Genomic DNA, 26,842 nt, shown 5'->3' on the forward strand with positions numbered 1-26,842 from the left:
ACTATTGGTTTGACTGAGAATTTTGACGGCGAAGTTCTGTAAATCCTGGACATAATTTCCGAACTGGTTCCACCATGCGACTGTAAAGTAACCAATAGTTTAGCATTTACTTGTAGAAAGTTTAAATGAAATAAACTTAATTAAATGAATAAACCAATATACCGGATCCTAACTTGTCTTGATTGCGGATTGCTATCTTCATTGCAAACATATCGGAAGACTCCCAATAGCTCTCAATTTGACTGGTGATGCTGTTTGGTTTATTTTGAAATGCTTGTAAAAGTTATAAGGGAGCTTATTGTGGTCTTTTTGGATTTATTTAGGGATGAGCTGGTGAAGGAATGCCTGCAAAAGAGTACTGAGCTTGTTCAGGCAATTGCCGATGCTCTTTTCAACTTGCCATCAACTGCCGACCTAGATGGCCCTCTTGTTCAATTGCCTCAGCCAACAACAAGGTTGCCCAGGGAGAAACATGTAAGCTTTGTTTTCATGCCGTCCTTCAAGCTTTTAGTTTCTCATGGTACATTATCATTTAGAAGGTTGTCATTATTTGGTTCATTGAACATGTAAGCTTTTTTTTCATGTCGTTATGCAACTTTATAGTTTCTTATGGTACATTATCATTATGAAGGTTGTCATTCTTTGGTTCATTTTGTTCTTCACTGGCCCTCCCTTTTTCTTTTCGTAATTGAAATTAGTTTCGTATATTTCTATGTAAGTCTTTTAATATTCCTCTAGCTATCACCATGAAGTTGATAAACAAATATCTGCTGTCAAGAGAGAAGTGCCTAGCAATCATTAAACCTACCATCCATACAATTATGTGGAAGAAAATATAATATTGGGAACTTTATATCTCCAGGAAACACAACCCCCCGGGGCAGGGTTGGCACGTTGGCTAGCGTCGTGGGTTTGCCCCCATAGACACGAGTTCGAGTCCTCTCGGAGTTACCTGATGCACGTGGTTTACGGGTGATTGTGTGCATCCATAGGGATTAGTCCCGCTCTAAAATGGGGTGGGGACACCCTATGTAATCAAAAAGAAAAAAAAAGATAATAGTGGGAGATTTATATCCGCAGGAAACACAAGTTTTCGACGCCACTGCCACATTCAAGAGTTGGTAATAAAGTGCTTTTAGTCATGGTTTAAAATTTCGGTTGAAATGTGTCGTTTCGGCCGAAATGTGTCGTTTCGGTTGAAGCCGAAATGAAATTCACATTGAATCGGAAATTAGCAAGATTTTGCTGAAATTTCAGTTGTTTTCACGAGGGGTACAACCTTTTTACTAGATTTTCACTGAAGTTTACAAGATTACCACCAAAATTTACAAGATTTCCACCAAAATTTAAGAGCAACGGAAATATTTCCATCGAATTTTTCAAGATTTCAGCCGAAATTTCCACCGAAACCGAAATATTTTGATTTCCATGCAGGCTGAAGCTGAAACTGAAACCGAAATTTAAAACCTTGCTTTTAGGAGATATGATTCAACAAAAGGAGTTCAAAGAGTTGGTTCAACCCATACTTTGAACAAAAGCCTTAAACAATAAAAGCTCAGCGACACTGCAATCTCATTTAATATTACAAGCTCACTTGCTTCCATTTGTCCTCCTGTTATTGGTTTTGTTAACAGGAAAAATTCCTAAAGATTAGGGCCTGAAGGCCTCCCAAAGATGTAACTGTGAGAAGTTCATGTTTCACATTGAATCTGATATTCTGATTCACTAGAATTTATTTCTTGGAACCAGTTTAACTGCCTCTCTCCCCAGTTTCTCTATCACTTCGATACCAATAGTTCTAGAATGTTCATTAAACACATGATTCTGCTTTCCGACAACTTTTATTTGACTTTAATTGTTGGCCTTTTCCCATATTACCCCTGTTTTCCACATTGTCTCAAGAAGCACGTGAGAATCCTGCATTTGAAGGAGTTTGCTTTGGCGGCGATTGCATTTTTAAAGGAGACTCGAAGGTGGTGATCTCATGGGCTAAAGGCGGCATTGGTGGGACTGTCAAAGTTGGCCTACATAATATTGGAAATTTTGGACCTGTGTAAAGTAATCAAGCAACAACTAAAACACCAATGGAGGCCGGTTAACTCGGAAGCAGACACCCTAGCCAAGCAAGGAGTTGGTCGAAGCGAACTAGTCATTAGCGAATAGCGATTTATTCCTTATAGTGTAGTGTTTTTTTTTTTTTTTCTTCTGTTTGTGATGGTGTACTGCTGGTTGTGTAATGACAGCTTGTCCTACTCCATTATGTTTTTCCTTTGATTGAAATGCAGTTATTTCAAAAAAAATTACCAAGTCTGTTTTTGCTTGTCATATTATGATATCAGATAATAGTTTTATTCCGAGGATAAAAAAGACCTCTGTGACAAAATCTGGCCAATCAAATACTCCCATGTCCAAATTTATAGTCTGCCCCATTGCTACTGTAAGTGTACTACACTTGAGAACATAAATGAAACTAAAAGAAATGGAATTGGTGTCTGCTTTTCTTCATTCTAGATCATGGTTTCACAAGTCCTTTGTTCAACATAGCTTATGTTGAAACTTTTATGGTATTCATTGGCAGAATTAGTGGCACGATTTTATTTTCGTATGTGATGTACAATTGAATTCTTTATCTTGATTTTAAATCTGCAGCTTCATAATCTTGATTTCAACATAGCTTATCTTGTATCATTCCAAAAAAAAAACATAGCTTATCTTGTGTTGAAGGTTTTATGGTATTCATTGTTAGAATGAGTGGCACGTGGTATATAGTTGAATGCTTTATCTTGATCAATGCAGAACTTCATAAACTTGAACTTAGAACAAATGTTAAAAAACTCGGATGTGGCTCAAAAAGTTTGACTTGATTTCTGGATGATTAGAAACCTAACACCAAATTTTAAGCAAATCTGGGTTTGTTTACCGTAGCTAGGGTTGTCAACATAAAGTTGAGCCAGTTGAGCTCTTAAACTGATTTGTGGGTTTATGAACATTTCTCCTTTTTTATAGAGTTTTACTTGTACATATAGCACTTAAACTTGTTGTCAAAATTTTAATTCCTAACTCCTTCTGTTATGTGTAATTTCACGATTGCCATTTTTAACATTATATCTTTTCAGATTCCAAGGCCTAAACCTCCTACAAAATGGGAAGAGTTTGCCAAAAAGAAAGGTTAATTATCCCAAACTATTTTTGTCATGCAATAGAGCCCAATAGAATATTGAATTATGAAATGGGTTATTTATTGTGTGCTACAGCATTAAATGAGTATCTTGTTGATCCTTTATATTTAACATACTGGGTTTTTTTATGGAAACTCCTTGCAGGAATAAAGAATCGGAAAAAAGATAAGATTGTATATGACGAACAAACTGGTACTTGGAAGCGTCGTCACGGATATGATCGTGTCAATGATGATAAAGACTTGCCAATCATTGAAGCTAAAATGTCTGATGGTAATGGTTTTAACCTTGAATTTTTTTTCTCTTTCATGTAATAGTTTCATCTCACACAAAAATTATAATTGCACATCTATGTTTACTTTTGGAAATGGTGTATATGGGAGAAAATTGGAAGAAAATAAATGCTCTTTTCTTGTTCAAGTCAAAAGTAAAAAGAATAAACAGATGACACCAATATGTTTAAAATGTCTGATGGTAATGGTTTTAACCTTGGATTTCATGTAATAGTTGCATCTCACACAAAAATTATAATTGCACATCTATGTTTACTTTTAGAAATGGTGTATATGGGAGAAAATTGGAAGAAAATAAATGTTCTTTTCTTGTTCAAGTCAAAAGTAAAAGAATAAACAGATGACACCAATATGTTTTGTTGGTCGTCTGTTGTATAATATTCTTTTTCATTTCTAGTATAATTTGTGTAGAAATTTTTCAGTGCCAATAAAAAATTAGTGGAAAGTATTAAGCTCAAATGCTCAATATTTAAAAAGTTGGTAATTAGAGCTCCCCCGCTTTTTTATATATGAATCCTTCTCATTGTTTGTTCTGTGGTCAAACTTGTGTATCCAGAATGCCAAAAACAAGACTTCTCCTAACCCCGAATTGATAATAGCAAATCACCTAGGCACTAAGCCAAGGTTTATCGTCTAGACTTTCTAGACTTAGGTGATTGCCCAAGCTCACCCAGGCTAAGCCAGTCACCTAGAACCTAGGTGGTGAATCTCCTGCGCTTGTAGATTCAAGATTGACTGTTCAACCTGGTTGCTCAACCTAGAGAGATTCTAATAGTATTCAATGGGGGAAGGAACCAGCTAATAGTCCTGGAAAAAGTTGCATTATTTAGAAAAAACCATACATACATACAATCATAGCTAATTCGTTGTATATTTAACAACCGGTAAAAGTTTAGATACACTGTTCCCGGTAGTAACTCAAAAAGGACCACAACTTCTACCACCAATTTCGCCTTCAAAAGACCAACTAAAGGAACTATCTTCTAGCTCCACGGTAACTCTTAAAAATTCATGATAATAAGGGTGAGCTCACCACTCAATAGGTTCAAAATTTCACTTGAAAATAACATCTTTTAAACAGGCATATAAAGCAATAATACAGAAGTCAATCTAATGAAGTTCAAACAATGGTTCTATGAGACAGTTCTTATAATGAAATACTAAACCGGAAGATTTTCTAAAATGAGATGCATAAAATTCAAAAAAAGGTTCACATAATTCTCAACAATTCACATTTTTTTTTTCAAAAGTTCACATATCCTTATTGGTCAGATGAGGCCAAATGTCCCTTCTGGCTTAAGGTTCAAATAATACCAGATCAATGTATAGATGGATTCAGATAATCCCCACTGTAGATGGGGTCAAATAATATCGTAGGCCCATATATCCTCATTGATGCCGAATATCTGGCTTAAGGTTCAGATAATGTTACATCAATATATAGATGGATTCACATAACCCTCACTGTAGATGGGTTCAAATAATACCATAGGCTGATATATCCTCATTGATCATATGAGGTCAAGTAAGACTGTAGGTCCAAATATCCTCACTGAACAGATGACGTAAAATTTATCATCGGTTCACATATCCTCACTTATCAGATGAAGTCAAATGACCTAGCTAGAGGTCAAATTAGGTACATATCCCCTTGGAAAATCAAATTTCTTGATCAAATTTAAAACCCAACATAACCACATATAAAAAATAAAAAGCATAGATACGATGAAAAGATAAACAGAAGAAAAAAATTTCACTTTCTTGTGGCAAGACAAACAACTAATAGGTTCAACAGACATAGCAAGCCGAAAACTGGATTCATTCTTTGTTGGATAAACTAATATGCTTCAACTAAATGGCACCCTTGATTCACTAAAATGTTCCATGTCCTGTTTTTCTTGTCATTTCCTTTCCTCTACAATTGGTGCTGCTGTTATTGCAGAGCCTGGAGAAGACCCTTTCAGCAAGAGGAAAAATGAAAAGAAGAAACGGGTTGAAAAGCAAGAAAAGAATCGGTTGCAGAATCTGAAGCAAGCTGCGAAAGTTGATGCTTTGCCGAGGTTGTCTTTTTACCTTATTTTATGATGTTGTTGGGCACTATTTTCCTTTCAAAATAATAACCATTACGGATATTATTAAAAAATATGAATTGTCCCGCATTATATGCACTGCAATCAGAATGTGATGCATTTGGCCATCAACTAGGTGGCTGAGAATGATTTCCATAATTTAATTTATCATTTTCCACTATAATTTTATATTCTTCTTTATCCAGTCTATCAAATATTTCTAACCATTCGGGCCAATTCTTTCATTATAATGATGTCATCATCTATATTGTTCTTTTGCTGCATCATTTCTTTTTCCATATTGACCTCGCTGGTTTATACGAAGTAGACTCCATATTTCATAAAAGATAGCTTCTAGGAAAACATGCCTGCGTCAGGAAGCTTCCTAATAGATCTTCCTATTATGCCACTTACCCAACTATACATTAATTACCTTTTTTAATGACAAAAATGCATCTATACCTTTGATAAAATGACAAATATACCCCTGTTAGGTCCACATGACAGCATTAGGAGGGCTGTTTGGGCAACCCTGACACCAGTGTCCCTTCACATCATTTCCCTTTTTTTAAAAAATGGCTTATTGATCTCATGTGAGCATGGTTATAATGTCTTTCTGTTTTCTAAGTAAAATTTTCAATATCTCCTGTTTTTGCGATCTAACTTTGTATGATAATTGTTATCGGTATCCTATCTTCCATGAGAAGTAGAGAAGAAGAAGAGGAGAAGTGATGGAGAAGAGGTGAGAGAGAGTTGTCTAACTCTCCCACACGAAAATCATATTATATATATGTGAGAATAGGGTTACATAGAAAAGACTGAAATACCCCCTCATAAGTGGGTATACAATACGCCCACTCTCAAGACTCCCCCTCAAGCTGGAGTGTATATGTCTATTCGCAACAAATTTCACATGCATGAAAAAAGGAAATCACACACATAAAATAAATTGGGATCAAATTTTCCTCTTGCGAGAAGAGGTTTTATTAATTTTGATTGGGATCGTACACTTCCGGCTATATTGGCCGTTAATTACATTTCTTGAAGAAGAAAATACCTCTGATTATCCATCAAGAGGTTCCCTATCTAAATACAACTTTTGTTAATTGTCCTCAGAAAGGCCTTTTTTTTTTTAAGATCCGATTTTTTGTGAACTTTCGAGGAAATGTTATCTTTGTCATCTTCCTCTTGGAGGAGAAAGGTCTTCTCCCTTTAGGGAGTCTCTAGGAAGAGATCCTAAAGGGACTTTTAGAGAGAGATTCTCAAAAGGGATGTTTCTCTTTTTTTCTTTTTGGGAAGCCTTCATCTTTATCATCCTTCTCCTGGAGGAGAAGGGTCTTCTCCCTCTAGGGAGTCTCTAGAAAGTGATCCTAAAGAGACTTTTAGAGAGAGATTCTCTAAAGGGATTTTCTACCGTTTTTCTTTTTGGGAGCCTTCATTTTTATCATCCTTCTCCTGGAGAAGGGTCTTCTCCCTCTAGGGAGTCTCTGGGAAGAGATCCTAAAGGGAACTTTGGAGAGAGATTCTCTAAAGGGTTTTTCCATCGTCTTTCTTTTTGGAAGGCTTCATCTTTATCATCATCTCCTGGAGGAGTAAGGTCTTCTCCCTCTAGGGAGTCTCTAGGAAGAGATCATAAAGGGACCTTTAGAGAGAGATTGTCAAAAGGGATTTTTCTTCGTCTTTTTTTTCGGGAGCCTTCATCTTTATCATTCTTCTCTTGGAGGAGAAAGGTCTTTTCCTTTTAGGGAGTCTCTGGAAAGAGATCATAAAGGGACCTTTAGAGAGGTTCTGTAAAGAGATTTTCCTCTTTCTCCCGAAGAAGAAAGGTTTTCTTCTTATCTCCTTTCTGGAACCTTTTGGGAGAAGCATGCAAATAAAAAGAAAAGAAAGCACTGTTAGCCAGTATTCTCTTTTTACCTTTCTTTCTCCTCCTTTTCTTCACGTAGCTTTTTCTCGGTAGAATTGGATTTGATCCCCCTTTCTAAAGGATTTTGAGTCTATTTATAGAACTCTCTTGAAGTGGTTAGCAACTGTCACCTCACCTCCTTTTTTCTCAACTTCACGATCCCCACTTCCTTTTTGTGGGGAGTTACGTAACTCCTTTTTTGAAAAGTGGGTAACTCACTTCTCCTTTTGCAAGTCATTTTTACTTCCTAAAATTTAGAGATTTAACTTTTTATATTTATCCCTTTTTACTTTGGGGGATAGCGTAATGCGTAATCACTCCTTTTCTTTCTCTTCTTATTTCAATAAAGGATATTACTATTTTGCCCTTGTTGTAAAATTTCGAGTCCAACAATGTCATACATTCCCAGCTTGTTACATAAGTTACTCAACCTTGCTCTGCGTAGGGGTTTGGTAAATGACCTCAACCATATCAACTCCTATCCTAGATACAATATCTTGCTTCTTGCTCTTCCAAGATACCAAATTTCCTCCAACGAAAATACAATAACCAGTAGTAGACCTCCTCCTGTTTGCGGGAGATCCTGCCCAATCTGCATCTGAATACCCGTCAACCCTCATATAACTATGTTTCCCAAAGAACAGTCATTTACCAGGCGCTTTCTTCAGGTATCTTACTATCTGGGTGGCTGCTGACCAATGAGGTGTCCGTGGTGTACTCATGACTGACTAACCATACTAACTACAAAGGAAATGTCTGGACATGTGACAGTGAGGTAGATAAGTTTTCCATTCCAACTAAGCGTCTGTATCTGCCCAGATCCTCTTGTAACTCCCCCTGATCGGGAGAAAGCTTGACGTTTGGATCCATAGGTGTCTTAGCTAGCTTCGCGCACAAAAGACCTGTCTCTTCCAAAATATCCACTGCATACTTTCTCTGTGCTAGATATAGTCCACCACGTGAATATGCTACCTCTATCCCTAGAAAGTACTTTAGGCGTCCCATGTCTTTGGTACAAAACTCCTTCTGAAGGAAATCCTTCAGCCTCTGTATACCTGTACTATCACTCCTTGTGATGATGATGTCATCTACGTAAACAACCCGGAAGATCCGACCATCTTTAGACTGAGAACTAAATACTGAATGGTCCACATCACACTGTGTCATGCCAAATTGTACCACTACCTCACTGAATCTCCCAAACCAGGCACGAGGATACTGCTTATGGCCATACAAGGCCTTACTCAACCTACAAACAACATTCTTCACGTCTTCCTGAGCAACATACCTGGTAGGTTGCTCCATATAAACCTCTCCATGTAGATCACCATGCAAGAAAGCATTCTTGACATCCAACTGGTAAAGTGCCCATGAAATGTTAACTGAAAGGGAGATCAAAACTTTGACGGAAGGGATTTTAGCCACAGGAGAGAACGTGTCCGTGTAATCAATACCATATGTCTGTGTGTACCCCTTTTCAACCAACCTCGCCTTCAGTCTTTCTACCGTCCTATTTGGCCGGTATTTGTCCGGGCCATTTGTGATGAGATAGGAAATCTAGGACTATGAAGTTTCCACCACCCTAAAATATCAAACCCGTCACTATCGTCTTCGGCACCTTCACTTAAATATCTATCTAACTCCGATTTGTTATCCCCACCTACGGATTCTATCTTGTGCTTCTTATGCTTTTCCGTCAACATCTTCTTCACATGTTGTTTCGGTTCTTGCATTTGTGACTTTTGAGAATTCCCACTTGAACTTGAATCCCCCAAGTTAACTTGATTGGCATCATGAGGTGTGTTGATTGTGTTCTTATTGTTTAATTCATTAAGCATTTCCAATGTGGCATCAAACACTTTCCCCCCCAACTCTTTACCTTTTTCATCTCCATACATATCTATGAGAGCAAACTTCACAAAATCCAACTTGTTTCGAGGGTCAAGAATAACCGCAATATAAATTAATTTGTTCATCCTTTCAATATCGCCCCAATACTTGTCATACTATTCTTTCATTCTCCTTGCCATCATTACCAACTTAAAATTATCACTCTCACTTCAATGTTGCAAAAGGCATTCAACCTCACCAATCTCATGAAATAAAGTGTTAGAAGTAACATACAATGAGCCCGAAACTCGTATGGTGAGCTCATAAAAGTTTTGAAGCAATGTCGTCATCCTCCTAACTTTTTCCCAATCTTCACAATCGGGCTTCCTAATCCCATCCAAATCTCCCGAATCAAGTTCACTACTGCAAAAAGGATCTTGATCGCAGTGTTCTAAAAAGCGCTGGGCGGAGCTGGGCGGCTGACTGACCTCCCAGCGCCCAGGCGTTTCTAGGCGTTTTTCATTTTTTTTTTAGATATTAATATATTTTCATAATTTCTTGCATTTTTTTATATATAATATAAGTACTTGAATACATAACAATCCAAACAATTTTATGCATAAGCACTAAACATTAAATAATAACAAAAAGTCAAAAACTTAATAAGAAATTAAGCTTAAAATACTTAATAATTTAAGTATTTAACAATACAACACAAATCCATAACCAAAAAAAGATTAAGATCCAAGCACTTCTTCAGTTTTCATAAATCATTGTCCTCTTCCTCCAAGACCAAGACTCTATCTTCATCTGATTCTTCAAACACAATCTCCTCATCCACCCCCTCATCCTCTGTCTCATCATCCAATTGAAAATTATCTTCATCAAGTTCTCTTACATTCCTGGGAATGGTACGAGAGGAAGAAGAAGAACTACCACCAACTCTTCTACTCCTCCGAGGTTCTAAAGCATCATCTGCTCCTGCTGCCTCTCCAACCACTCTCCAAGTAAGTCCCGAACCGGGGTAGACTTCATCTTCTTCTTCTTCGTCACCACCATCCACTATCCATCCTTGAGCCTTACTAGCTTCATTCGCTAGTAACACATCTCCTCCTCGTTCTTTCATCCTTTTCTTCTCATTGAAGAGCTTAGCATTGAATTGAACATAAACAAGATTGTTCAATCTTGAAGCATCTAGCCTATTCCTCTTCTTCGTATGAATCTAAAAAAAGAAAATGCAAGTATTAGTATATTAGTAGCAAAACTTTTAATCTCTAAAATTTTCTTTAAATTATTTTTAACACTTACCCCCTCAAAAGTACTCCAATTCCTCTCACATCCCGAGGAACTTGAAGTCAAAGAAAGAGGGTGAGGGTTTTACGTTTTAGGTTTTACATTATAAAAACTAAAAAATACACTAAAAAAGGCACCCCTTTTATTTCTTTAGGCACCCCTCTTTAAAAATTAAAATAACTAAAAAGGCACCCCTTTTATTACTTCAAACACCCCCTCTTTTATTACACCGCCCAAACCCAACCCGCCCAGGCCCACGCACATCGCCTGGGCGGCCGCCTCATCGCCTGGGCGGCCGCCTAATAACGCCCAGGCGGTGAGGCCGCTTTTTTAAACGCCTAGGGCCTGGGCGGTGCGTTTTTTCCACGCCCAGCGCCTGCGGCCGCCCAGGCCGCCTTTTAGAACACTGCTTGATCGTCAAACCTTTCAAATGCCTTTTCAAACTTTTCCGCTACATTTAACATCAAATAAGTCGAGTTCCATCTTGTAGAAACATCTAGACACAACGAACACTTTGAATTCTTTCAACCTCAACACACTCTTTGAAGAGTTTCAAACTAGCTGGAGAACCCCTCACATATTTAATTGCCGCACGAACACGGTCAACTGAAATTCCCACTTCTTTTAAGCCATCACACATAGCTAGATTAATAATGTGTTCAATACACCTCATGTGAAGGTATTTGCCTTGCAAAACACTAGACCCCCAATTGTTTATCCTTCTTCTCAAGTATCCAACCGCAACATCATTTGAACTAGCATTGTCCACGGTAATGGTGAACACTTTATCAATCCCCCATTCAAGTAGACACTTCTCAACTGTTTTACCAATAGCTTCACCTTTATGACTAGAAATTTGACAAAAGTTTATTTTTTTGTGCAATTTCCAGTCAGTGTCGATATAATGAGCTGTGAGAACCATGTAGTTAATTCTTTGCAATGATGACCATGTGTCTGTGGTGAGACAAACCCGTTGACTTGATTGTTTAAAAATCTTTTTCAATTTCAACCTCTCATCCATGAAGAACTGAAAGCAATCCCTTGTAATTGTTGAACGTGAAGGAATACTAAATCAAAGACATGCAATAAACATCAAATCTCTAAACCCTTCATTCTCCACAAACTTAAAAGGAAGTTCGTCAACAATGATCATACGGGCTAAAGAAATTCTGATAGCCTCTTGATCAAACTTCCAATTAGCAAGGGTCCCGCTGCCGTCCCCCTCTTGACCCTTGATCGGTTGATAATTCAACTGTGTCTGGTTTGTGTTTATATCGGAGAGGAACTTCTTGCATGAAGAAATGTGAGTCTTAAGTGCAGAAGTTCCATTTCTTCGCGGATCACTATGATACTCCTTCTCACAGTACCTACACCTAGACTTATGTTCACCCTCTTCATTAACAAATTTTGTATAGTGATCCCACACATCTGACCTTGGTCTCATGGTCTTTCTCTTACGTGAGGTTGCAATCATTGTGCTTGAGTCAGTGGGGTTTGAAGATTGGTTGCTAACATTAGGACTAGAAGCTCCTTCTTGGGACATCTTAGGAGAAAAAGAAAAGTACACAAAAACCAATTCTCAATAAAGTAAATAAAGTAGCAGCTCTCAAACAAAAAAGTATCAAGAGACAATAGATATCTACATAACATATGAAAAAGCCGAAGATCAAAGATCAAAGACAACAACACAAGATATTTACATAAAGTACAAGTATTTTGTCAAAAATGATATCATTCCATCAGGCATCAGACCGTTCTGTGTCATTAATTATTTCCCACACATAAGAAGAAGAACACTTCTGCCAGAAGAAAAGGCACAACCATTAATTATTTCCCACAGAAATAGTCTCTTATTTTCCTTTTTGGGGCATTGCAAAAATATTGATGATAAACCACCATAAGTTCAGAATAAAAACCCTAATTCAATAAATAAAAAAACCCGTACAAGATGAACCCAAACCTATTTTCTTAAGACAAGGGACCAAAGGAGTAAACAGGGAGATAAAAAATAGCATCCTATGATAGAACTAACATAAGATTTAAGAAGAAACCTTAATTAAGTAAAATAAATCAATATATGACTTTCATGAGAATGAGCAAAAGAAAAACAGAGAGACAAAAAAAACTAGGTTTCTTGGATGAACAAAAGCTATTTCGGTTTTATAATTTCAAATGGAAACCAAAGGAAGCAATCAGGCAAAAAAAGAGTAATAGAAAAGGCAAAAAAAAAAAGTAATAGAAAAAGCAAAAAAAAAAGAGAAAGGAAAAGAAGTAAAGAACCCATACCTCTGAATCTTCTGATGGAGCTGTGCTCTCGAACCAAAACCAGAGAAACACTGAAAGAGAGGAGTGAAATCAAAAGATTTAAAACCCTAAATTGAAAAAGATAAAGAAAGAAAAAAAAACGAAAATAAGGGAGACTCTTATCGTGGAGAGGTGGCCGGAGACTCGGAGGCGAAGCCGCGGAGGCAGAGACGAGAGAGAGAGAGAGAGAGAGAGAGAGAGAGAGAGAGAGAGAGAGCAGAAAAGAAAACCCTAGCAGTAGCAGCTCTCTCTCTCTCTCTCTCTCTCTCTCTCTCTCTCTCTTTTAGGTTTTAGATAAGATGAAAGAAAAGAAGAAAACCCTAATTTTAGCCTTTCGTTTTTACTTTTTAGGTTTTAACTTATTCACTTCACCACCCTTTTTATTACTCGCGACACGCCCCTTTCGTTTTAAGTTATTCACTTCACCCGCCGTTCGGTTATTCGGTTAACCGAATAAATTTTCAGCGAAAACCGAAACCGATAACCGAAATTTGATACGATTTAAAACCGAAACTGAACCGTTATACTTTTTAACCGAACCGAAATAACCGACCAGATTCGGTTCGGTCGGTTATTTCGGTTTTAACCGAATAATGCACACCCCTAAAGAGGATCATAGGAGAAGGAGACTGGTTGCTGATACTCAAAAGCTCATTCAAAAGTTCGACACCTCCAGTTTGCCAGCTATGCTAGGAAAGGGATCGGCCCAGGATGGAAATTCTCCGACCGCCCAAGACTTTGTATATGAAGTTGCAGATATTGAGCTTCTGAAAGATCTTCGCTTCAACGAAAAGCTTACTAGAAAGGAGTCGCCTACCCCTTGTGAGACTACTCTTAGCCCGTTCAAAAAGCGTTGGGCCTAACTAAAGAAAGCCTCTACCAGCATCTCTACTCCCGACAATACTTCTGAACGACAAGTGATAAGGAATTGCACCCACCTCTCCTTGACCTTCCCATGTTCAATAAAGTCCTAGAAAAGGAAAGACGCACCCGCCGGCGCCTCTGGGAGGAGGAAAGAAAGTCTCTTATCAGAGACCTGGAGGATGATCGAACCTACCCGAATCCTGAGGTGTCTGTTACCTCGGTTGGTTTAGGACAGATTGATGATTTGAATACTGGGGGGCCAAGATGTCTAGTGGGGATACTAAAGGAAAGGCAAAACAGGGTGATGATAGCTCTGACGATTCAAGGAGTCAGGGATCGTTCTCGGAAGAATTCAAAGATTTGCCATCGATGGGGGATGTATTTGGGATTCAATATGATGAAAATTTGGGGGCAACCAAAGACATGTTTCTTGCAATGAAGGTAAGAGATGAGGAAGAGAATAAGATAAGAGAACAAGAATCTGAAAAGAAGATTGGATAAGGTGTTTGGGAAGCTAGTTTAGAAGATGGACACTGTTTTCTTCCGTAGTTTAGCACTTGATGGAGGTAATGAAGCTTTCCATAATCATTCTAGATACCTCCTGTTTAATAGCTTTGTGATTTGTCTGTCGTTATCCAGAAGCTTTCGATCTTTAGTAACCATAGCTTGAGAGATTCGTTCTTTCGCTTAGGTTCCCTTGTATGGATTCTCTAGTTTTGCTATATTATTGGAGGTTATCAGTCCTGGAGTTTTAGAGTTCAATTTGTAAGGTTTAGAAGCTTGAAGTCTTAATACTTCCCAGGAATTTCAGTTACCTGTAATCTCAAGAGGTACTGATCTAGAGGACCCATAATCATGCACAGCTCACAGAGTACAGATGAAAGGTTTGAAAGAATACTATGAAAAGACGTAAAAAGAAGATAGTATAGAATAGAGGAAAGGAAAGGTTGTGTTCTTTTGCAACTCACTTTGGGTGCTTTTCAATTGGTCCCGGGTATGCCCGGGCCAATCCAAGGGGCCCAAAGTAAAGTCTGCTAATAGTATAGTAAAGGAAGAAAGGAAAATGTAATTATAGCTGAATTTGTTTTGTTAGATTCTTCCCTTCCATGATTCCGGGTATGCCCGGTCCAGTTTTATTGATATCTTGTATTGCAAGATGGGACTTCTGGTCCCCATTGCTTTTCTAATATCAATGAAAATCGTCATCTTTCAAAAAAAAATATCATGGGGCCCACAGTGCCATGCGCACACTTCCACAGTTGGGAGTGTGCATACGGCCACCCCTATTTCTTTTTTGTTTTGATTTGTTTCTTGGTTCAAATATTATCCCCAAAATCATCTTCACCCAACTGGGAGGAGGTCCCAACTTCTGGGTCTCCACCCAAACAAGGTTGGCATCCATTTCATGCGTATATCCCGCCACCGGGGTTTCTTGGTTTAAATAAATTTCTTTTGTTTAAGTTTATTTTAACAAAAATTAAAGGGGAAATTAAGGGCGGTCGTTACAAATATCCACTACGTAAACAACCAATAATGAGGAAATGCCAATTACCAATCACCACCAACTACACAATACTAGCAATAACCAACACCAAAGAACCACCACAAATACAAACAACACTCCAATAACAAGACACTATCTACCATAAACCACCAACAAACATCACCATAGGAATCACCAACAACCCATCAACACAGCACCAACATGGCACCAACGACGAAGCAACCAACAACCCAACTAACCATCCACCAATGAGTCAACCAACATTACGGCACCAACAACAACGGAGCAATGTAAGATAAGTAGAAGACCGAGATGTAGTTAGGGTTTGGTGAGGGTTAATGAGACCCAAAAACAAGAGAGAAAGGGATGAGAGATTGAAGAATCTTCTAATTTTCGTCAATGTTGATGGGGATTCTTCTAACCTTTAGCTCTGATACCATGCTAAAGTTATGCTATCTTCCATGAGAAGAGAAGTAGAGAAGAAGAAGAGAAGTGGTGGAGAAGTGGTGAGAGAGAGAGTTGTCTCTCTCCCACATGAAAATCATATTATATATGTTAGAATAGGGTTACATAGAAAAGACTGAAACACCCCCACGGCCCCACATAAGTGGGTATACACTACGCCCACTCTCAACAATAATATTAAATATAATCGTATCATACCACATACATGTTAGATTGTCAGTTCTTCCAATGGCGATTTCTCCTGAATAGCGATACACATGTCAATGCCTACCTTACATGGGTTTAGAGGCTTTAATATTGAATAGCCAATATTTTCTTGCAGCCATGTCCAACTCGCTGCAACGGCATTGCCCATAACAGGAACGCAAAGTCTGCCAAAGAAAGCGAGTAAAGACGAGCTAGAGAATGTAGCTGGGATGGCGGCAACTGCAACCGCAAGTGGCGGGAAATTTGATAAGAAACTTCAAGGAGAAAAACCTGCTAAGCATCCCGGGAAGTACCGCAAGGTTGACACGCCGATACAATACTCATATTATGCAACATACTCGACATATATCCTATTCATCACATTGTTAAAAGTTGGGTTATTTGTTTTTCTCTGTCTTTTATCTCTGCTTAGTTCCTCCCCGTTGTGGAAGGAAAAGGAATGGGTACTCAGGAGCAGCAGCAAACTGAAAAGATCTTGAACAAGCTAATTTCCAAGAACTCCCATGAGATACTTGATGTCGACAAGGCAAGCTTAATTTTATTTAATTATCTTCTTGGCTCTGTTTGTTTTTAATATTTGCCTATCCCATAATTTTTTTTTGGTTGCGAAACAGGCTGTTACCATGTTCAATGTAAAGAGTGAGAAACAGCGAAGAAAGGCGAAGGAGTCTGGTTCTTCAACCTCAAGTAAGTTCAAGCCAAAAACAAAATCTCTGAAAAAATCTTCAAAGAAGAAGGGTCATTAGTAAATGACATTCAATTTACATGTGTGGTGATTAAATGTAAGGTGAGCTTTTTGGGTTATTTAAGAAATTCAAGTTGCTAGAAATTGAGATAGGGCATATGTAAGTTCTTGTTCTTTTCTTCTTTAAATATGATGTTTTTACCCTTATGGTGGGGAAGAAGACTCCACTTAAATGTAAGGATTTGTCTTACTAGGAAAATTTTTGGTGCATATCTGCCATTTACACAGTGGGTCCTGAATATTTAATATCAAAGGAAATCAAATAAATGGGAACCCCTAGGTTTTTTATATCCCCGTAAATGTAAATATGTCGTAAATACTTTATACTACGAAAAGATCTCATTCAAAACCTTATAAATTTAAATTTCTTCATATATATATATGAGAAAACGGTTCCTACACACGTGTAGATAAGTTATCTACACGCTAGCTTAAAATAGAGTGGGGGCCACATTATTTGGGTGATCCAAACCATTCATATTTAAGGCCCTCACATAGATAGGGTGTCCACAAAAAATCAAATCCATTGGATCATCCTAACCATTCGAACTGTGGAGGCAAAAAATGGACTAATTTGTGAAGGTTTAAAGACATCCATTTTACCTCCACAAATCGTAGGGTTGGGATGATCCTATGGATCTGATTTTTTGTAGACACCCTATCTATGTGAGGGCCTTTAAAATGGATGGATTGGATCACCCAAACAATGTGGGCCCCCACTGTATTTTAAGCTAGTGTGTAGAGAACTCTCTACACATATGTGTAGGAACCGTTCTCTCTCTCTCTCTCTCTCTCTCTCTCTCTCTCTCTCTCTCTCTCTCTCTCTATATATATATATATATATATAGTACATGTGATGGGAAAGTTCGTGTGTCCCCTGGGGCATTTAAAACCTCATCAATGTAAATTTTATTTGAATTATTGAATAACTTATATAAGTAAATTTCTCTATAGCTATTATATACCTTACAGATCTAGGTTTTTTTATAGCTATTAAAGGCCTGTTTTTATTTTATATCTCTAGCTTTATTTTTGCCTTGTAAAAATTTAGACATAAAGGCACGTGTTTTTGCATGAACAGTGTTTGTCATAGTTCACGCCATTTATTTTCTTCTGGAACCTGCTATTTGCATCCGCCTGATTTTTAGTCAAGGCAGGGGCTATCAAATGAATTATGATCAATTAAATGTTCGGCTTATTAAGCTTATAGTGAGGGTATCACATTTTATTAATATGAGGTCGCCCCTATTGAAGTTGGGGCTCTAATAATTAATATTGCTGAAGTTGGGGCTCTAATAATTAATATTGATGTTGGTCGCATTTTATATATGGTAGTAGAGTATTAATTATCAGATAAGTATTGTCCATCAACCCATCCCTTATCTCTAACTATGTGGCACTTCCTTCGTCCAACTCTTTGTCCTTGTTTTTGTCACTTTTTTGGTGCATTTGATTTTATACATGTCTGTCTAGTAAAAAGAGAACCCGGTGACCTACTCCCACTGATAGGGAGGGAGTCTCATTGCTTGCAACTACCATTGGTGTCACTTCTACTATCACGCTACAATTCATGACCCCAATGGATTCCATTGAAGAGGCTAAAGAATATTTTAGCGGTTACTATGCATCTATATACAATATGTAGTTGCATATATTATGTACTTTGTACAATATTAATGTTCACAAGTATATACTTTAAACAACATTTGTTAGGAAGGTACTCTCTCATATCTTATATTACTGGATTTTTATATGAAGTATTAGAAATAAGAGAATATAAATTATCAGCATAGGAACGGGCTGGTGATGCAACGACCTGGTGATGAAGGAGCATCCCTTCCAATACATCAGCCATTGATAACTCAGTGTAGGTTTACTTTTGAGCATCAGTGATTAGTCATGTGTGTTTAGTTTAGCCATTTTACCGTTTTAGTTGTCATCCAAAGTCATTTCATCATTAGGGTTAGTTTAGGGAGTAAATTACGGATGAGATGTAAAGCCCCTTGTTCTCTCTCTCTCTCTCTCTCTCTCTCTCTCTCTCTCTCACACACACACACACACACAGTTTTTAATGAACATGATGAATTAGGGTTTTCTTTTGGGAGCATTCACAAGACCTTGTTGCTATTTTCATTGGAAGAAGGATTTGCAAGCTGTTTTTCACAGCTTTAATCTTCTCATTCCTCTCTATTTATCCTTGTTTAGCAAGGAATCAAGGCGGATCCTCGCTCAGCCATATCAATTTGCCTTCAAAATCTTCAAGGAAGCAGCATTGACTGGTTGGGTGTGGATCTTGCTACTGCTAGTTCATTTTCGTGGGATTTTTGCTTCTACACACCAATTCATTGCAAGTTTGGTAAGATTTTGATTCATTGTGGGTTATTTTCTATAAGATCATCCATATGTTTTAGAAATTTATGGCAAGAATGACACATGAATAGATCAGTTAGGGGTTTTGAACTGAGAAACCATCGAATCCGAGGAATTAGGTCTAAAATTTCCTTTTCATATCCTCAATGTCTTTGGTCACCAACATTGTGACAGTTTTATCTTTTGAAGTCTTCCTGGAGGAAGTACTATTTACAGGTCAGACCTGAGCAAGATCTGAAGTGGAACACAAAGTTTAGTTCCTGCTGCTTCCATACATCTAAAGGCCTGCTCCACAGTTCATATAACTTTGCTCATTTGTGATCCAATCCACCAATCCAATACCAAACTTATCATTGTGCTCGGGTTGTATTTGAATTTGATTCAGCATCAATAGGACTCTTCAAACCTAGATCTGAGGGTGTTGTTGGATGCTACGTGATTTAGGGTGGATAAGTCCAACCGGAAGATAGGCTTTCTTAAAGTTTACATGGTTTTGAAGCAAATTGACCTATACCTAGCAGGATTCTATTTGATTGCCACTTGTCCGTGTTTGCCAATTTCCAGACACTACACCATTGAAACCCGTCCATGAATTTAAGCCTCAATAAAATTCTACCCAGCGTGCCCACCATATCTTAAATATCCTTCGAATTATCAGTGAGTGGACTTCAGAATATTCTCGGGAATGAAGGTGAAATCCGGACAGCCTAGGTATCAAACATCCAGCCGAGTTGTCATTTCTGGAGGATTTGTTCAGCTCTCGGTTAGAGCTAGGGGCCAGTTTATTTGATCTTAAACTCTTTGATCCCCCACGGCTCGTTTCTCCACAGTGATTTCGTGACTAAGCACTAATAATCTACCACCAGAACACATACTTAAGCAAGAACCTTGCCAATAAGCTTTGGGAAATCTTTGTTGGACATGTTCTGGTCTATGATGAGTTTCAGAGAACGTAGAAATAGGACTTTGTTGGATATGTTGCGGTCTATGATGAGTTTCGCAGAAGTACCTCTGTTTCTATGGGGATTTCCTTAGAAACGGCGCTCTATATCTTAAACCGTGTCCCAATTAAATTAGTACCATCTACTCCATATGAGATATGGACTGTCAGGAAACCCTCATTGAATCATATGAGGATATGGGGGTGTCCCGAACATGTTAAAAAGATAAGTGCTAAAAAGTCGGAGATAAGAACCAGAATGTGTATTTTCATTGGATATCCCAAGAAAACAAAGGGTTATATATTCTATAACTCAAGCGAGCAAAACTGTTTTGTAAGCAGGAATGCGGTATTTTTGGAAGAAGAGTTCACCCAAAATACTTGGAAGAGCAAAATTAGATTCAAATGGAGAAAGAGGAAGACACTGAGCAAGAACCAACTATACCCACACAAACACTCCGTCGTAGTAGTAGGGTGATCAGACAACCCGATAGACTTGTCTACTTGAGTGAGACATACGGTACAGTCTCAGATAAAAATAATAATGATCCCTCAACTGATAAGAAGCGATGTCAAACATTGATGCGGGAAAATGGATAGAAGTTATAAAATTCGAAATGGACTCTATGTACACTAACGGGGTCTGGACTTTAGTTGAACCACCAGAGGGCATTAAGTCCATTGGATGCAAAATGGATCTTCAAGAGGAAGAAAGGCCATGACGGTAAGGTAGAGACCTACAAAGCACAGTTGGTGGCGAAGAAATATACTCAAAAGGCTGGAATTGACTATGAGAAAACTTTCTAATCGGGAGCCATGCTAAAGTCTATTAGAATTCTATTAGCTATCTCAGCACACTATGACTACGAGATTTGGCAGATGGATGTCAAAACCGCTTTCTTGAATGGAAACATTCAAGAGGATATCTATATAATCCAGTCAGAAGGTTTTTAAGCTGTTGGAGAAGGAAGTCAAAAAGTGTGCAAGTTGGAAAAATCCATCTATGGATTAAGGCAAGCATCCCGCAGTTGGAATCTTCGTTTTGATAGTCAAAGAGTTTGGCTATACTCAAAACGTAGATGAGGCTTGTGTTTACAAAAAGGTCAGTGGGAATGCTGTGACATTTCTTGTTTTGTATGTAGATGACATTCTACTCATTGTGAATGATGTTGGAATGTTGTCTAATACGAAAGTATGGCTTTCTAGCACCTTTGTTATGAAGGATTAGGGTGAAGCGTCTTATATCCTAGGCCTTAAATTGTTTAGGGACTGTAGGAATAGGACACTTGGACTATCACAGGAAGCTTACATTAATAAGATATTGGATAAGTATAATATGGCGGATTCCAAGAAAGGGCTAATACCCTTTAGGCATGGAATCAAGCTCTCTAAGAAGATGTCTCCTAAAACATCTGAAGAGAAGGAAGAAATGAATAGGGTTCCCTACGCCTTGATAGTGGGAAGCTTGATGTATGACATGTTATGCACAAGGTCAGATATTTGTTTCTCTGTAAGCATGGTTGGTAGATATCAATCAAACCCAGGTCCAGAGCATTGGACGGCGATGCAGATTTTCAGTCAGATATTGACGACATGAAATCCTTATAAGGATTTGTCTTCAGCTTAGCTGTACCCTCTATTAAGAGACCTATTACGTTGTATTGTGATAACAGTGGGGCGATCGCTTAAGCAAATGAACCAAGGTCTGATCAGAAGTCATAGCACGTCCTTCGGAGATATCATGTGATACGAGAGATTATTGACAGAGGGGATGTGGCCATAGCTGAAGTAGCTTCAGTGGGCAACGTGGTAGATCCTTTGACCAAGTCCCTTAGTCAAAAGTTTTTTGACAAGCATCTGGAGGGAATATGTTTAAGATACATGCATGATTGGCTTTGAGGGCAAGTGGGAGATTGTTAGAGTATATGCCCTGAAAAGCCAGTAGAATGACATTTATTAATCAATAAAGATTTATTTCATGATATGAATGGGTAATTATATTAATGAATGTGTGCGATGTGCTTGTTTATTGACACATGTTTGTCCTTAAGTAGCAGTGTAGAAATGCCATGCTCAAATGATTCACAGATCCAAGAGAGCAAGGAGATATGGCATTTCGGTTCTATGCAAGCATTAATAGTTTCTAGTTGGGAAAGATACTGGACATATCTTTTTTATACAACTAGCACCAGTGTTGCCTACATGCACGTGTCGTGACGTGACTTATCTCGGTCATTTAGGTAGTGGACCCTAAGCAAGAAGAGTGGGTGCGATGATTAAATTGCGCAACCGAACCGGATCAAATAAAGATCAACTTGTGGACAAGAGAGTATAAAGTCATTCTTCCAGACAGGACCCTTCACATGTCCTTAGACCCGAGGGATCTTATTGGTCTGTCGGCCAGTTCTAGGGTCTTATTCTATCTCATAGTGATTCTAGTTTAGAGTCACATTCGGATAGATCCATATCATAGAGCAAACTGTCGAGACCAATAGTAATACTCAACAAGGGATTCTTCGCCCTAAAATTTAAGGATTAGCATCTATAATTTTGTCAAAGCTGTAGGCCTATTAAATAGCCTGACCAGACGGATTTGATAAAATGTTTATCGGAAAGTTTTATGAAACATTAAATTATTTTTCGAAGGATTTCACAAATGCATTTGGAGGCCGAACACCGCTTGATCAAAATGGTATATTAAGAGTGGGCCAATGGGGTAAATGGTGTCCACCTCCCGTATGACTCAACTCAATATATGTAGTTACGAAGAAAGGACTTCCACATACATGATGTGATTCGGGGTAAGATGATTTGACGGTCATCTTCAGGGTTACGTCTCTATGAAGGCCACTGACATAATGCGTGTGTAGTTTAACTACAGAGCGTGATCGCAGTGGGGCCCACCATAATGTTCTTCTTGATCGACCGTCGGATCCCTGCAACGATCTAACTCATAACTCGAATGACTAGATAACAGATCAGGGTTCCGCATTTTATGTAATTGCACGGACGGATATGATCTGTTAGATCAATGTGGATATTAATTAAGTAAATATATATATATATATATATATATATATATATATATATATACATACATACATATATGTATGTATATATATACACATATATATGTATATATATATATATGTATATATATATGAGAAAAGTGTAGCTACACATACGTGTAGCTAACTTAGCTACACCGACGCCTTAGAATACAGTGGACCCCACATTGTTTCGGTGTTGTAAACCATTCATTTGATGGGCCCTCACATAGATAGGGTGTGCCCAAAAAATCAGCTCCATAGGATCATCCCAACCCTACGATTTGTTGAGGCAAAAATGGACGTGTAAAAACCTTCACAAATATGTCCATTTTTGCCCCCACAGTTTGAACGGTTGGGATCATCCAATGGAGCTGATTTTTTGGGCACACCCTATCAATGTGAGGGCGTATCAAATGAATGGTTTGGATCACCCAAACAATGTGGGCCCACTGTATTTTAAGCCGTCAGTGTAGCTAAGTTAGCTACACGTATGTGTAGCTTCACTTATATATATATATATATATATATATATATATATATATATATATATATATATATATATATATACATGTCTTTGTTAATGGTTAACAAGAGATAATGAGAGAATTTTTCGAAGACAAATTGGAGCCAAAATAACTCCCATTGGATGTGAGTTAGTAATTAATTATTAGTTAATTATTCATTTATTATACTTTATTTTACATTCTTAATATAATTAATAATATGTATAGTAATATGAAATCCAAATGTGGATAGTTATTCCCAAACCGGTTTTGCAAAAGTTGCAGAATTAGAACGGAATTGGGAATTGGGATAGGACTAGACATTTGGATAAGGTTTGTGGGACCCACCATACTCCCAAAACAGTTGGTGAGCTGAGGAAAACGTTCCCAATTGCTCAAAGACTTTGAGTTGCACTCAAACTCCTCTTTGTATAAGAATTACTAAATTGTAAGATCTACAAAGCAAAAAATTTGTTTCCAACACCAACTCATATGAGATAAGGTCACAAGGGCTGGAGAAAGACTTCAATACACGTTCTCCTATGTATCTAAGGCGTCCCCACAAAGGCTTGGACGTTTGAGAAGAGTCTCAATTCGTCAAAGAGTCTTGATGCAACTAGTCTTCGTATTGGATTGGAATTGTGAGAGATAAACAAGGGGAAGATCGAACCAAACTCTTATTATTATTATTATTATTTAAGAGATAGAGCTGAATGAATTTTTGAAGTATTCCATCTCCAAAATTCGTCATCCACTTCTTCTCTCTAAAAAATCGGTTTTCACTCTCTCTCTCTCTCTCTCTCTCTCTCTCTCTTCATCTCTTCCAATTGTTGGAAATTCACTCCATAGTTTCAAAGAGAAAGGGTTCCAAAATAATTTTCTGATCTTTATATCAAAGGTACTGATTAGATCAATCCTTAAAGAAGTGAATAACTGTTATTCACATCCATGATCAACGGTGCAAAGAAAAAAATCCATCGGTTCAACTTGCGGGGTTCGCGGCGTTGAGAACGATCGCAACCGTTTGAGGAGTAGATCAAGCAGCGTAGTTCATTGATTTCTTCTTCAAAGAAGTATATCTTTATGTTTAATTAACATAATTAACTAATCTAGACTCTAGGATCTTGGGCAATAGCAAGATTGAAAAGAAAATTTAAAGTTCTATGCGATTTTTATTCCGCTGCGCATAGCAATCTTGCTGGAAAGGGATAACCTCCCTTCAAAGAGACTGGACATCTCTTTCTTTATTCAACCATCACAAGTCTTGCCTACATGCACGTGTCGTGAAGTGACTTATCTCGGTCATCTGGGTAGTGGACCCTAAGCAAGAAGAGTGAGTGCGATGATTGAATCACGCAATCGAGCTGGATCAAACAAAGAACAATTTGTGGACAAGAGAGTGTAAAGTTCTTCCAGACAGGACCTTTCACATGTCCTTAGACCTTAGGGATCTTATTGGTCGTTGGCCCGTTCTAGGGTCTTAGTCTATCTCATAGTGATTCTAGTTTAGACTTACATTCGGATAAAGCTATATCCTAGAACGAACCCTCGAGACCAATAGTGATACTCAACATGTGATTCTTCGCCCTAAAATTTAGGGATTGACATCTACACTTTTGTCAGAGCGGTAGGCCTATTAAATAGCCTGGCCAGGCAGACTTGATACAAGGTTTATCGGAAAGTTTTATGAAACATTGAAATGTTTTCAAAGGATTTTACAAATGCATTTGGAGGCCGAACATCGCTTGACCAAAATGGTATACCAAGAGTGGGCCAAGGGGGTAAGAGGAGTCCACCTGCCGTATGACTCAACTCAGTAGATGTAGTGAAGAAGAAAGGACTTGCACATTCAAGATGTGATTAAGGGTAAAATGATCTGACGGTCATCTTCAGGGTTACATCTCGATGGAGGCCACTGACCTAATGCGAGTGTAGTATAACTACATAGCGAGATCGCAATGGGGCCCACCAAAGGGTTCTGCAGGATCGACCGTTGGATCCCACTCATAACTCGAATGACCCGGTAACTTCCAAATGGATCAAGGTTCCGCATTTTATGTAATTGCACGGACGAATATGATCCGTTAGATTAATGTGGATATTTATTATATATATATATATATATATATATATATATATATGAGAAAACAGTTTCTACTTATCTACACACTAGCTTAAAATACAAAGGCGGCCCACATTGTTTGGGTGATCCAAACCATTCATTTGATTGGCCCTCACATAGATAGGGCGTCCACAAAAAATTCAGCTCCATAGGATCATCCTGACGCTTCGAATCGTGGAGGCAAAAAATGGACAGATTTGTGAAGGTTTATACACGTCCATTTTACCTCCACATATCGTAGGGTTAGGATGATCCTGTGGAGTTGATTTTTTGTGGACACCCTATCCATGTGAGGGCCAATCAAATGAATGGTTTGGATCACCCAAACAATATGCCCTCCACTGTATTTTAAGCTAAGTGTGTAGAAACCGTTATATATATATATATATATATATATATATATATATATATATATCAACATCATATATGTATGTGTGTGTATGTAATGTCTTTGTTAGCTAAGTAACAAGAGCCATTTCGAGAACAAAATTGGAGTCGTATAACTCCCATTTTATGCGAGTTATTAATTAATTAAGTGGATAATTAATTATTAATTAATTATACATTATTATTTAATATTAATGTGATTAATAATATGAAATCCAATTGAGGATTGTTATTCCCAAATCGGTTTTCCAAGGTGCGAAATTGGAATGGAATAGGGAATTGGAATTATCCTATACTTTGGATAAGGTTTGTGGAGCCCACCACACGCCCAAAACAGATGGGAGTGCTAGAGAAAACGTTTCCCAATTGCTCTGGGAGTTCGTATTGTATTAGAACTCCTGTTTGAATATGAATTGCTAAAATGAAGCTTCTAAACTTGAGCAATTCGTTTCTAACTTGAACACTTATTGGATAAGGTTACAATGGGTTGGAGAATGATTCAAAAAACACTCTCCCAATCAGTGAGGGGCGCCCCACTCAGCCTTGGACGTTTGGGAAGAGTCCAATTCATTCGAGGAGTCTCAATACAACTTGTCTTCTTAATTAGATAGGAATTGGGAGAGAGAAACAATGACAAATCAAACCAAACTCTATTTTCTATAAAGCACAAAGGGTTGGACGTTTTTTCCAAGCTTGAGAAGCTTGAAAATTCGTCAACCCCTTCTCCTCCTTTCGAAAATTCGTTTCCATACTCTCTCTCTCTCTCTCTCTCTCTCTCTCTCTCTCTCTCTCAATTGTTAGAATTCACACA

The 26,842-nt window shown here is 38.0% G+C and overlaps 2 protein-coding genes across 2 annotated transcripts in view; one reads left to right on the forward strand and one right to left on the reverse strand.

The window, feature by feature from the left end:
• Positions 1 to 16,949, forward strand: part of LOC143845661 (ribosome biogenesis regulatory protein homolog) — a 32,986-nt gene extending 16,037 nt beyond the window's left edge. The window contains exons 2-8 of the mRNA XM_077354055.1: positions 324 to 474; positions 3,117 to 3,168; positions 3,324 to 3,452; positions 5,415 to 5,532; positions 16,030 to 16,213; positions 16,327 to 16,440; positions 16,529 to 16,949. Coding sequence (XP_077210170.1) covers positions 324 to 474; positions 3,117 to 3,168; positions 3,324 to 3,452; positions 5,415 to 5,532; positions 16,030 to 16,213; positions 16,327 to 16,440; positions 16,529 to 16,660 — 880 coding nt within the window. The 3' untranslated portion in view covers positions 16,661 to 16,949. The remainder of the gene's footprint in view (positions 1 to 323; positions 475 to 3,116; positions 3,169 to 3,323; positions 3,453 to 5,414; positions 5,533 to 16,029; positions 16,214 to 16,326; positions 16,441 to 16,528) is intronic.
• LOC143892495 (uncharacterized) lies at positions 10,028 to 10,636 on the reverse strand. The gene is made up of 2 exons (XM_077397145.1): positions 10,586 to 10,636; positions 10,028 to 10,499 (listed from the first exon to the last, which is right to left on the reverse strand). The coding sequence occupies exon 2, from the start codon at positions 10,401 to 10,403 to the stop codon at positions 10,041 to 10,043; it is 363 nt and encodes a 120-aa protein (XP_077253260.1). The 5' UTR covers positions 10,404 to 10,499; positions 10,586 to 10,636; the 3' UTR covers positions 10,028 to 10,040.
• Positions 16,950 to 26,842: the final 9,893 nt, after the last annotated feature.

The sequence above is a fragment of the Tasmannia lanceolata genome, unplaced genomic scaffold, assembly GCF_043159265.1.
Source record: "Tasmannia lanceolata isolate RefF3 unplaced genomic scaffold, GAP_Taslan_0.1 ptg000015l, whole genome shotgun sequence".
Classification (NCBI taxonomy): Eukaryota; Viridiplantae; Streptophyta; class Magnoliopsida; order Canellales; family Winteraceae; genus Tasmannia; species Tasmannia lanceolata.

Coding starts and splice junctions, on each gene's coding strand:
- LOC143892495 (XM_077397145.1), bottom strand. CDS start 10,403: ATGAAAGAACGAGGAGGAGATGTGTTACTAGCGAATGAAGCTAGTAAG.